Source organism: Monodon monoceros, unplaced genomic scaffold (genome assembly GCF_005190385.1).
Source record: "Monodon monoceros isolate NGI ecotype Baffin Bay Population unplaced genomic scaffold, NGI_Narwhal_1 Super_Scaffold_3, whole genome shotgun sequence".
Taxonomy (NCBI): domain Eukaryota; kingdom Metazoa; phylum Chordata; class Mammalia; order Artiodactyla; family Monodontidae; genus Monodon; species Monodon monoceros.
In genome coordinates this window covers 21,539,581-21,553,785 of record NW_021703780.1, presented here as the reverse complement: position 1 = coordinate 21,553,785, position 14,205 = coordinate 21,539,581, and the positions used below count along the sequence as shown (strand labels likewise).

The 14,205-nt window shown below is 35.9% G+C and overlaps 1 protein-coding gene across 7 annotated transcripts in view; it reads left to right on the top strand.

Annotated features, from left to right (window-relative positions):
- The window catches only part of SLC17A1 (solute carrier family 17 member 1), a 218,727-nt gene that overhangs the window by 42,380 nt on the left and 162,142 nt on the right, over positions 1-14,205 (top strand). For all 7 annotated transcript variants that reach the window (XR_003796578.1, XM_029241968.1, XM_029241969.1 and 4 more), the window contains exon 11: positions 7,691-7,781. Coding sequence is in view for 6 of the 7 variants with exons in the window: in XM_029241968.1 (XP_029097801.1) it covers positions 7,691-7,781 (91 nt within the window). In the remaining variant the exon portion in view is untranslated. The remainder of the gene's footprint in view (positions 1-7,690; positions 7,782-14,205) is intronic.

Here is a 14,205-nt window from a genome sequence, read left to right as displayed (position 1 = left end):
ACATAGAACTTGACCTGAGTTGCATCATTCTAATGGGCCCAAATACCATGTTAGTCAGGTAATTTTGTAGCATCAGAGAAGATATACTAATAGACAATTTGGGAATATTCTTAGTCTCTTAAGCTAATTCATCCTCAATATTTAGGGCATATGTGCATTATGTCACAAACATATTAATTTATAATGCTTAAACTTTTTAATGGTTGGGGATAAAACTTATTCCTAATATTCCTAACCATATACTTCCCTTGCCTATTAAAAAGAGTCCCCTTAGAGGATAAATTACTCAACTGTCCTTTTAGGGGAATTTGGTCTTTGCTAGAACTGAGGAATAGAGCAAGTGATTATATTTTTTGAGCATAACGAAGGCGTCAAGGAAGAAGAGGAGACACAGGTGTGGTTCTGTGAGAATATTGTTTGGGAAATGAAATTGAGTGAGACAGAGAAGACGTGGGAATGTAGTGACCATCTCTTTGGTGGACAGCATGAGTAGAAAAGCACAGAGGATTCTAAAGATGCTGTGTGGTGCATTAAGCAGGCACTGTCATCCCCTTGACATTCTTAAAAGGAGGCTCCAAAAATTTTTTAATTGCTTTTAATTATTTTTGACTGATGGATGGGTCATGCACCCTTGAATTTCCCCCCATGTGGGACTGAAGTATAGTTCAGGTATCTGAATCTTATTTAGGTTCTACTAAATCATTATTACACCAAAATATAAAATCAATTAAATTGAAAGTCAACTTCAGCAGCTATTCACCCTTCCAAAATGCTTTTACCATGGGTTATTGCAGCTGAAGAATAAACAGTTTTAGAGCTAATAGCTTTCCAGGAAACTGTCCGGCATTAAAATAATCTCAAGGTTGTTTTCATTCCCCATATCAAATACCTATTGTTTGGGATTTTGGTGGCATGAGGTATGGAGCATATAAAGCTCTCACCTTGCTACTCTCAGATTAGCGAACTGCTCCATACTGTGGATGTGTAATGATTTTCAGAGTAATTGTCCTGGCACTCAGGACTCTTGACACTGGGGATTTTGTTTATATCTCTAATTATGGAATGAAAGCACCTCTTTCAGTAAAAATAGGTTAAATCCTTTCCCACCACCACAGCACGCCAAAGACTTCTGAATCTGAAAAGAGAGCATAGTCATTAAAGGTACTATAGTTACTGAATATATAATAGGATAAATAAAAAGAAAGCCACACCTAGATTTGTTATTGCAAAACTGTGAAAAAAGAGAGAACTCTTAAAAACAGCTGTATACAAAAGACACATTACTTTCAAAGGAGCAATAGTAATACTGACAACTGTCTTCTCAACAGAAACTATGAAAGCTAGAAGCCAATTCCTAACATGTTACAAAAAAAAAAAAATCATTGTTAACCTAGAAGTCTTTGTCCAGCAAACACTTCCTTCAAGAATTAAGGTAGGGGCTCCCCTAGTGGCACAGCGGTTAAGAATCCGCCTGCCAATGCAGGGTACACAGGTTCAAGCCCTGGGCTGGGATGCTCCCACATGCCGTGGAGCAACTAGGCCCGTGAGCCACAACTACTGAGCTTGCGCGTCTGGAGCCTGTGCTCCGCAACAAGAGAGGTCACGATAGTGAGAGGCCCGCGCACCATGATGAAGAGTGGCCCCCGCTCGCCGCAACTAGAGAAAGCCCTCTCACAGAAACAAAGACCCAACACAGCCATAAATAAATAAATTTATTTAAAAAAAAGAATTAAGGTAATATAAAAACATTTTTCAGACAAACTGGGAATTCATCAGCAACAGACCTCCAGTGAAAGAATTATTAAATGAGAATTCTTCAGGCAGAAGTAAAATAATCACAGATGAAACATAGAGGTATAGAAACAAATGAAGAGAGATGGAGAGGAAAAATATTAGAGTAAATCCAGTAATTACTGAATTCACAAAACAAAAACAATAATAACCTATAGGGTATAAAATATATAAATTAAAATGCATAACAATAAATAGCACATAAGATGAGAGGGTATAAGTGAATTGAAGTGTCCCAAGGTGCTTTCATTAATGGGAATTTTTTAATATTAATTTATATTAGAGCATAATAAGTTGAGGATACATGTTTTACTCTCTAAGGTAACTACTGAGGGATAATAAAAGTGTAAAGGGAATGATATTTAAAAAAACAATTAATGAAAAAAATCAAATGAAATTATAAAGAAAGATAGGATAGAAGGGGAAAAAATAGAATGATGATCATTTTAAGTCAAATGTGGCAGAAAAACATGAAATATAAAAGAACCAATTCTTCCAAAGTTTAAGTTAACCTTGATTGAAATAAAAGCAAAAACAAAATTAAAGTAGATTAAAAGTAAAATAAAGGAAACTAGATCAGCCAATGTAGATTTTAAGACAAGATACATTACTAGAGATAAAGAAGGATATTTTATAATTATTTTAATATACTAGAAGATATTTCTATGCATCTAACATTTTACAACCATAAAGCAAAATTTGAGAAAACTCGTAAACCTCCTCATGGGATTGAGCAGCTTGTGTATGACTGATATTCTGGCTGAGAAGAACTGGAAAAGTCCAGATAAAATACCATGAGTGGGCTTCCCTGGTGGCGCAGTGGTTGGGAGTCCGCCTGCCAATGCAGGGGACGCGGGTTCGTGCCCCGGTCCGGGAGGATCCCGCGTGCCGCGGAGTGGCTGGGCCCGTGGGCCATGGCCGCTGAGCCTGCGCGTCCGGAGCCTGTGCTCCGCAATGGGAGAGGCCACAACAGTGAGAGGCCCACGTACTGCAAAAAAAAAAAAACAAAAAAAAACAAACCCACAAAATACCATGAGTATTCACTAAAAGATATCAGACAGCAGCAGAAGCCAGTTGGACCAAAGACATCAGAGGCTAGCACCTCTGAGAGGTGAGCTGACAATCCCCACCATTTTCTCCTTGGGGCTACTTGCCAATTCTGGAGATTGGCAAAAGGCTGATAATCCAGCTTTGGCCCTGGTAGAAGCCTGCAGTTCTGGACATAGAAATTAGCCAAGCATTTGTCAGTTGCACAGGGCTAGAGTGGCAAAATTGGAAATTAAGGGAACTTAAACACAAAGTCAGTTTCTCTCCTTGAGATGTTTTTTGAATTCTGAAGTTTAATAGGGTAAGGGGCAAAAAAAGTCTAAGCTAAAAATCAATAAGAAACATGGCAGAATTTCCCATACCATCCGTGCTCAGGAGACAAGCTCTACCAGGGCCTGGTGGGACCCAGCTGAGTATGCCAATCTCTCTATTTAACACCATGGAGGGCTATATTCAAGGAACAGGGGGTACCAGAGGTAAACTGAGTCTTATCAAAATTGAAGCCTAGCGTCATCTCATTTCATTCCCTACTTAGGTTAGAGTGTTCAATTTCCTCCCCTCCAAATCTATCAGAGAAAAGAGTAAATCTTTTCTGGCAAAATACAATATATTCTAAAGTCTATAACTTCTTTATTTAATGTCCATCATTAAATAAAAATTATTAGGCATGCCAAGGGACAGGGCCATTTGATTAATAACCATAAAATGCCATTAGAAATAGTCATACAAATGATACAGATATTAAAGTTATCAGGTAAGGGCCTCCCTGGTGGTGCAGTGGTTAAGAATCTGCCTTCCAATGCAGGCGACACAGGTTCGATCCCTGGTCCAGGGAGATCCCACATACCACGGAGCAACTAAGCCTGTGTGCCACAACTACTGAGCCCACATGCCAAAACTACTGAAGCCCACGAGCCTAGAACCCATGCTCTGCAACAAGAGAAGCCACCACGATGAGAAGCCCCCACTCACTGCAACTAGAGAAAGCCCGCACGCAGCAGTGAGGACCAAATGCAGCCAAAAATAAATAAATTTAAAAAAAAGAAACTCTCAGATCTTTATTAAAAATAGATAAATAAAAATAAAGTTATCAGGCAAAATGAACGTCAAAATATCTATGATAATATACCCAAGAAACCAGGGAGAAAGCTGACGAAAATAGATGAAAAGATAAACAATTGACCAGCACTGGAATCTATAAAAACAATCAAATGGAAATTCTAGAACTGAAAAATAAAATGTCTAAAATTAAGATCTTCATAGATAGGTTTAATAACAAATTAGCCACAAGAGAATATAGATTGGTAAACTGGAAAACATTAACAAAATCCAAATTGAAACATATAGAGAAAAGAATAGAAAATAAAGAAATAAGCAGAAATGTGGAATTAAGTGAAAAGGCTAACAAATCTGTACTTAAGTCTCAGAAGGAAAAAACAGATAAAATGTGACATAAGCAGTATTTTAACAGAAAACAGCCCCAAATAGCTCAAAAGTAATAAAAGACCATAAGCCACATATGCACAAAGCTCTGCAAATTTAAATCATGACACAATATAAATTTATATATATATATATATAAAATATATATAGTAAGAATGCTGAAAGTCAAAGACAAAAATCTTAAAAGGAACTAGAGAGAAAAGACATGCTACTTTTAAGTAGCAAGAATAAGCCTGACATCTGACTTTTCAACAGAAACTATGAAAACCAGAAGATAATGAAATGAGTTCTATAAAATGCTGAAAAATAAATGCCAACCTAGAATTTTATGCCTAGTGAAAATATTCTTCAGAAATCAAAGCAGGGCTTCCCTGGTGGCACAGTGGTTGAGAGTCTGCCTGCCGATGCATGGTACACGGGTTCGTGCCCCGGTCCGGGAAGATCCCACGTGCCGCGGAGCGGCTGGGCCCGTGAGCCATGGCCGCTGAGCCTGCGCGTCCAGAGCCTGTGCTCCACAACGGGAGAGACCGCGACAGTGAGAGGCCCGTGTACAGCAAAAAAAAAAAAAAAAAAAGCAAAATAAAAATGTTTTCAGACAGGCAAACAGAGAAATTTTCATCAGCAGATTTTCACTAAAAGAAATATTAAAAGCGATTTTTCAGTCAGAAAGAAATTATCCCTGATGAAACCTGAAAATGCAAGACAGACTAAGGAGCAATAGGGGGGTAAATATGAGTGTAATTAGGAGACCATTGATCTTTAAAACAACAGAGCATCTTATGAGTTGAAATGCATATAGAAATAAAATACACTAAAGAATGAAAATACAGGATGAACTAATGCAAAGAACTAAAAATTCTCATATTCTGGCATTATGAAAATAGTAAAAGTATAATTCATAATAAACTTAAGTAAAGTGCATGTTATATCTTCAGTGCTGAAAAGAATAGTGGAATGTCATAGAAGGAAAAATGAAATGAAAATGGATTAATCTAAAAGAAAAAATGTGCAATGAGAAAAAGGGTAGGTCAAATAGAAAATAAATAGCAGATAATCACAAATACATCAGTAATTATATTAAATTAATATGGATGAAATACTCCAAGTAAGTATCAAGATTTTCAAGCTCAATAAAAAAGGAAATGCAGCTCTATGCTGCAAATAAAAGACAAACATGAGGATACAGAAAGGATGAAATGAAAGGATGGGTAAAGATATGCCAAACAAATATTAACCCAAAGAAACCTGGAATAAATACGTTAATAGTTATTAACTATGTTAATATCAAATACAATAGACTTTAATATTTCATAATGGTAAAGAGAAAAATATCAGAATTCTACTTCTTTTGGAACCCAATCGTACAGCTTTAATTTATACTCATGAATTGAGCAAACTCAAAGAACTAGACAAATTTACAATGAAAGAAGAGACTTTCACATACTTCTTTCAATAGCTTATACCAAAAAAGAGGTAGACAAAAAAGATATGGATGATTAAACAACAACAACAATGAACAGAGTTGACCTAATTGACATATGTAGAACACTGCACTCAATAAGGAGAGAATTCACATTCTTTTCAGTTGCCCATGGGACATTTTTTCTGAAATTAACAATATGCTGGATCATAAAGCAAGCTGCAATTCATTTTAAATGACTAAAATCATTCAGAATACATTCTTTAATCACTGTGAAATTAAGGTTGCTATCAAAAGCAAAAGATAAGTAACTCCCATTGCTTTGAAACTAATGTTTAGGTCAAAGAAGAAATCGCATTTGAAATTAGAAAGTATTTTAAATTACAATGAAATGTGACATATCAAAGCATGTGGGATGCATTTAAAATCATGCCCAGAGAAATGTATAGCTTTAAACATATATACTGAAAGACAATTAAGTCTTAATATCAATAATCATGTTTGTATCTCAGGTATTATAGGTAGGGGAAAAAAGCAGCAAATTAAACCCAAAGAAAGTAGAAGGAAAGAAATTATGAAGAGTAGGACAAAAAAATGATATGTAAAGCCAACAATATCAAAAGTTGCTTCTTTGAAAATTAATAAAATTAGTGAAATAAAGATTGATCAAGAAAAAGGAAAAAATTATCAATATAAGCGATGAAAATGGCTGCATTGTAATAACTCTTAGCACATAATAAAGAAAATAACAGAATATTATAAACAAGTTCATACCAATAAATCTGACAATTTAGATGAAATTGAAAAGTTCCACAACACATAGAGTCATAAAATTGTAAGTATTTTTTGTGGTGGAAGGTGATTATGAAGGCAAAAGTAACAAGGGCTCCCAAAGGCATAAGTGACCCTATTACCACTGAAAACTCAGGAGTTCTATTTCTAAAATGAAAAAGGAAACAATGAATACTGGAGACAAGTGATGGTTTCTGCCCCAATCTGCACCTGTGGCTGCTCATAACCATAAATCTTCTTCACACATTAAAAGACACTTTCCATCTCCCCCCAAAAAGAAACAACTCAAATTTCCACCATGTGACTGCATACAGCTCCACAATCCAAGGACTCTAGGTCCAGATGTGATGCTTCTCTGACCCAGGACCCATAAACTAATAAACTATACACTCCCTCCCATATTCAACAGGTAAAGGCAGAGTAAGAATGGAAAAGACCCAAGGAAATAAAATAAGAGAGCAAAACAAAAAAAAAGCCCTCACTCTCATAAAAGGCAAGAATTGAAAACAGGGAACATTTTATGGTGAAATCTGTTGGGCAGGAAAGGCACAGACTCCCTGTCCTGGAGTGAACTAATTTCTTGATTAGACATGGATTCTGTTCTGCAAGAGGCACTTCCTTGTTCTTTATGGCTGATGGATTTGATCCCTACTTTATCTATTATTCTCTGTGGCTTCCCTGCTTTTGTAGCTCCACTTTCTGCTGAAGTTGGTTTTGGCGCTCAGGAATGGCCAATCACAGTTGCTTGTAAAGAAGTCTCTGGTTTCCTTGCCTGAATAATGGGAGCAATCATAGCGGCCAGTAATTCTGGGACTGTGAGAATAGGTCAGGTGAACAGAGCCCTTCAATTTTGTATTAATCCCAAACCTGTTCCTATTACCAACACACATCACCTTTGGAATTTCTCAACTGTATTTATAGATTTCCTAACTCTGCTGGCTTTTACTCTAATATGGCCTCATTTTCTCAATATATTAATATTCTTTACTGCTAAAGCCAACATTTCTGGCTCTGCAGTGCAACCAGAAAGTTACTTATATCCATATACTTTTTCAGACATTTTTAATGGAATTTGAATAGTGGAAATGGGAAATTTAGGAAGTCAACAGTTCTCTCTCTTAAATCTCATTTCATTAGGTTTTTCCTGCAGCACTTGTATTACTTTACATCTGTGTATTGTCATTCATTTTTGTATAGATATTACGGATTTCTTAAAGGATTTACAAATGTAATTGGACTAACAGGAGGACTAGTTGCTTCCACTGTGACTGGAGTGATCCTTAGTCAGGTAAGGAACACCCAGACATGGGTAGTTATTTTTCTCATATTAACTGTACAGAAAAAGAAAGTGTTAAGGCATACAAAAAGTTGCAGAGGAGACATCAGCAAGAGGTGAGTTATGAGTTTTTGTGTCATATTAAACTTGGCATTCCCTCCAAACATACAGAGGATACAAGTTCTTTCTTGCTATATGTCAATTAGTTGTGATGGTAACTCTTTAATCATTGGTTATTGAAACAGAAGTGGACCTCTGTGATTTTTAACAATTAATGTGTGCCTTTACCAAAACAGGTAGTTGACTGGGTGAATGGTAATATAAGTAAGAAGTTATAGTTTTGTCAGGAAAGGAATGAAAATTCAGGAACAAATACAATTTTAAAATGACCAAAAGAAACAATTCTATGAAGGCTGGCTTCTGTTCCTATGGATGAGGTTACCTGAAATTCTCCTCTTAAAAATACTTAAAATGCCTTATCTGGTGCTGAAGGAAAATAACTGCTAGTCTAGAATTCTACAATCCACCAAAAAAAAACCCATCATAAAAAATGAAGTTTAAATTCATCCATTTTCAAACAGAAACAGAGAATTCATCAGAAGTAGGCTAGCACTGAGAAAAAAAGCTAGTTTTTTAGGGAGAAATAAAATTATCCCAGATGGTAGATTGGAGATACAAAAAGGAAAAGAGGCAACAGAAATGATCAATATGTGTATGATTCTACAGGAATATTGTATAAATTGGTAGTATTATGTAAAGAAACTCTGGTTCTCAAAGCTAGTTACCTAGTGGAGGCAAAACCACTATCATCACCCAGGTGATAACTGGAAACACGTGCACGTTCCTCAACCATCACATTTATTCTGACTTTTCTTCTTAAGCCACAGATAATTTACCTGCTAACCATTAATACTAAGTTTCTTTATTATTTGTTACATTAGTTCACCTTTGACCAGGATTTATTGATGTTATGATGACTCTGTTCTAATACACCTGAATATGCTTTCTCCAACACACTATATTGCAAATGGCTGTACAATCTTTGCCAACACATTTTGATGAATTCTATGGTCCCAGAATCTAATAATATATATTCAAAAATTTTTAAATGCCTTATCAAATTTTAACAATCATGTTAAATGCATGCCTGATCTTGAGAAAAAAAAAATAAGGGAAAATTTCAGAGATTGAACATGAAGGAAGAGCTTGATTCCAGAGAGGTAAATGACCATCAAAGCCACTGGCTGCCTTGGAGAAATTGCCCATCCTGAGTGTTATAATGGACACCCAGTTATAATGGACAAACAGAGCATAAGAGATAATATCCCAAAACCACTCATAAAAGAAGAGTCAGAATGAAAATGCTGATATATATCTGTAACCACTAAGGACTACAACCTCACACCACTACTACCATGTAGCTCATATATAAACTTGGAGGAAAGTTTTGGAGGAAAATCTCCAAGCTGAGAGAGAGCAGTGTTCAGGCAAATACTCCAGTTGCTCCTTGTCCCACAACTTTGGCCAAGGAGAGACAATTTGTACTCACCGTGGCCAAATTTCCCATAGAGAGGAGCCCCCCACACACACCATCATGTGCTAGGACTTATGGTATCAGAAAGGCTAGAAACATCACTATAACCATGGAACCTCCCTGATCAGAGAGGTAGCCTTATTAAAAAAGAACTCCAGGAGACCAGGGTGTGTTTTCTCCCCCTGAGCATGGAGCCCACTCAGCCTGTTCTTCCAATGAACTCATTCAGACCTGCTGAGCTGACTTCCCCCAAAGGTGGCAGGAAACATGGCTCCAGAACTGTCCGAAGTTGTCTCTGCCCAGTGAGGAAACTTATCTATTTCAGCCTCAGCTACAAAGGGAGAGGAAAAACTGAATAAAGACTCTTCTGAACGTTTGAAACAATAAACCAATCTTCACAATGGTTTGAGGCCCTAATTCAAATTCTGTTGTGTCCAAATGCCATAAGCCAAGGATTGAATTTCTAGTAGTCCACAGATGCCTAGTAAAAGTAAATAAATTTTTTTTTTCTGGATAAACTCTAAATTCATACTCCAGAATTTCCTTGTGCATAAAGTTTTGGTGAATATGATTTTACAGTCAATCAAAAATTATAAAATGCTTGAGGAAATAATGTGTTATGTGAGAGATGAATAAAAACCACCGAATCAGATCCTCAGAGATATTGGACATATATGTATATATTTAAAGAAGTAAAAGAGAGGATTGAAAATATAAATAAAATATAAATAAGAAAAAATATATAAATATAAACTTAAGAAACATAAGTTTAGGGCTTCCCTGGTGGTGCAGTGGTTGAGAATATGTCTGCCAATGCAGGGGACACAGGTTCGAGCCCTGGTCTGGGAAGATCCCACATGCCACGGAGCAACTAGGCCCATGAGCCACAACTGCTGAGCCTGCGCATCTGGAGCTTGTGCTCCGCAGCAAGAGAGGCCATGACAGTGAGAAACCCATGCACTGCAATGAAGAGTGACCCCCTCTCGCCGCAACTAGAGAAAGCCCTTGCACAGAAACGAAGACCCAACACAGCCATAAATAAATAAATAGCTTTCCCTTTAAAAAAAGAAAAAAAGAAAGAAACATAAGTTTAGACAAAGAGCTAAATCTAACCTCTGGCAATTAAAAATATAAAAATTCAGATTAAGTACAGCTAATAAGAGAATTAGTGAAGCTTCTGCCTCCATTAATGGGAGGGTAAGTAATTTGGACCAATTCTCTTAAGAAAGACAATTTAAAAGCCTGAAAAAATGTATAAACCTACATGCACAACAATTTTACTCCTTCCATAAGGGAGTCAACAGACATCCAAAGTCCCACCTAGTTATGGCATCAAGTTCAAAGTGCAGAATGTATCACCCTTTACTGGGGGATAATGCATAATGGCCCTCTATATCAGGAATTACGTGCTCCATCATGCTGTATACAATGATAGCATAGCAATCCAATAACTGCAATAAATACTTCCTTTCAGAAAAGGAGGATTGGAAAAGAAATAGCAATCATTTGTCCTTAGTAATGCTGACACACTGCTAGGCAGACATTTTGAGAGTCACATCCTGATTAATGTTTGAATGTTCTTCAGTCAGCCTCTGAAACAGATGAAGGTAGGGACTGGAGGGTCTTTGGAGTGGTCTCCCTTGATTAGTGTGTTTGGCATAGAGGAAGGTGAGTGAATCCAATGTTTGTGGAGCAGAGGGCAGGCTGGAAAGTAACTATTGCAAATACAATAATTTTTTGGTTCTCCTCTTGGGCATTTCCCCACTTCCTTGAAGTTAGATATATTTATATAACTTATTTTGGCCAGTGACACATGAGAGAAAGTGATATGCATTCATTCTGAAGAGAAGCACTGAGAACTAAGAGGCCACTCTCTCAGACACAGCAACTGGCAACAATCAGAATGTCAACTGCAACTCCATTGACCAGGATCCAGGGATGAAGAGATGTTGAGCATAACCTCTAGCCAACTTGCTATGGACATTTAGTTTAAACAAAAACCAAATCTCTGCCATTAAAAGCCACTAGGAATTGCGGGTGGTGGTGGGGGGGGGGTGGGTATTGGTTACTGTAGTATAACCTACTCTATCTTGACTGGTCAGGAGGATCTATTCTCCTGACCACATGAATCACCACATGAATGAATCACATTAAGAAAAAAAGTATAGAAAATATAAAATATGTGGACTCAGTGAGAAGGCCCAACATACATTTAACTGGAGTTCCAGAAAACAGAATAGGGCAGAAGTTAAATTTGAAGAGAAAATGATTGTTTTCTAGTTTTTCAGAAATATAGCAATTCACATCTTTAAGAAGTACATTAATGACAAGTAGGATAAACAAAAGAAATCCACAGTTGCACACCTCATAGAGAATTTACAGAAAAGTAAAGACAAAAAGAAAGTCATACAAGCAGTGAGAGAAATAAGAAAGGTTGCCTTCAAATGAACAACAGTTAAACTAATCTCTGACTCTTCATCCACAAAAAAAGAAGCCCAGAAGACAGTAGAATGATATCTTCAGTATACTAAATGAAAATAACTGCCAACTTAAATTTGTAAACTCAGTGAAAATATTTTTTTAAAGGAGATAACATATTTCAAGCAAACAAAAATCAAGGAAGTTCAATTCATTAATGGGCATTTAAAGAATGTTTTTAAGCACAAGAAAGTTGGAGGTACAAACAGGAATGAAGAACAGTAAAAGTGGTGTGTGCAAATCCACTTATTTACTTATTTGTTTTATTGTACAAAATAATAAAAGTGTCTTGTGGAGTTTTAAAAAAACTACGTGTATAGAATGAATGAAGTAGACAGTAACAATATTAATCAGGAGAGGATAAATGGAATAAATTATTCCAAAGACTTCATGTTCTCTTGCCATAGGATAAAAGTATTAATAGAGTTTGGTGCACCAAGGATACATGTTGTAATTTCTAGGGTAATAATTTTTAAAATACAGAAAAATGTGTATAAATTTCAAAGTAACTGGAAAATGAAATAAAAAGCACTTTCTTTAATAAAAGAGGGCAAGACACAAGAGAAAAAGCAATATAGACCAGGAGTTGTCAATGTAAAGCCAACAAAATAAGTAGGTAACTTAAGATACATCACTATTCAGAGACTACAGAATTATTCTCCAGCTTTCATTTTTAAATTGCATTAAGTGTGTGTGTATGTGTATTAAAATAAAAACCACATAACATAAATTTACCCTCTTAACAAATTTTGAGTGTACATTACGACATTGTATGGTTAGTATTGTTAACTATATGTGCATCGTTGTATAATAGATCTTTAGAATTTTGTCATCTTGCATGATTGAAGCTCTGTACCCACTGAACAAGAACTCCCTGTTTCCCCTCCTCCTGGACCCTCTAATTTTTTAATACATAAAGATTAGTATTAAATTCGGGGGTTATGTATATTAAAATTCCAAGACATAGAGTGTGGAACTTTCAAACCAGGAGAGAGGGAAAAACATGGAATAAAAAAAATTTTTTTAAAGGAAGAAAAAGCCCCTCAATGTGAAAGAAGGTAAGAAATGGTGTGGGGGTTGGGGGTAGGACTATAGGTAGAAGACAGGACAAATTGAAAGCACAAAGACAGATGGTAGAAATACATCCAAATATACCAAAGATCGCAATAAATATAGATGGACTAAACTCTGCAATTAAAGGACACATTTTGTACAACTGAAAACAAAAGCCACTCATATGCTATTTATATATAAAATACATACCTAAAATAAAGACATAGAAACATTGAAAGTTGTAAGGACAGCATAAAAAATGAAGTAAACATTAACCAACAAAAGATGATATTATTATATTATCAGGAAAAAAGTTTTTCTTTATGCAAAAATACTAGAAACAATGAGAATCAGCTACTTAGTAGTTTACAGTGTATATTTCCCCAGCAAAACTATCTTGTTCAAGTCTTACCTCACCTACTTATAAGATATGTGACCTGGAAACGTTTCTTAATCGAAGTCTCAGTGTCTCCAGCTGTAAATGGCTAAGATGACATAGAAACCTCATGGGGTTAAGGTAATTACCAAATCAGATCATGTATGCAAGTATCAGATGTTTATGTGTTCAATGCATAACAGCTATAAGTGTTTTTAGTCTCATATACTTTTAAATCAGGAAAAATAAAAGTGTGTTTGCTATACTATTGTTTAGCATTCTGAAAATGTTAGCAAACACAATTGTCAAGAAAGCTTAATTACGGATATATCCAATGTAAGTGTAGAGGGAAAATATAACATTATGTACAGAGAATTCAATTGTCTTCCTGGGGAAAAAAAAATTAAAGTTAGGTAGCATACTGTGGAAAAATCTAAAGCACAGTATCAACCAATATTGCAAAATACCTATGGGTATTTTGAAAATTGTACAAAGTCCACAAGAAGTCCAAATTGTACAAAGTCCAAAAAATTGCTGCACACCTATTGAGCAACATCAGTGAAAATATTAGACGGGAGAGGCACGTCAAGTTTCTAGGTTGGAAATGTATAATATCGCTTATATGTGGAATCTAGAAAAATGGCAGAGATTAACTTATTTGCAAAGGAGAAATAGATCTACAGATGTAGAAGACAAACTTATGGTTACCAAGGGGGCAGGGGGGGTAGGATGAATTGGGCTATTGGGATTAACATATATACATGTATACATATATATATGTATATATACATATACATATTGGGATTAACATATATACATGTATACATATATATATGTATATATACATATACATATATATATGAGGACCTACTGTATAGCACAGGGTGACCTCAGTGCTCTGTGGTGACCTAAATGGCAAGGAAATCTAAAAAATAGTGGATATATGATTCACTTCGCTGTACAGCAGAAACTAACACAACATTGTAAAGCAACTA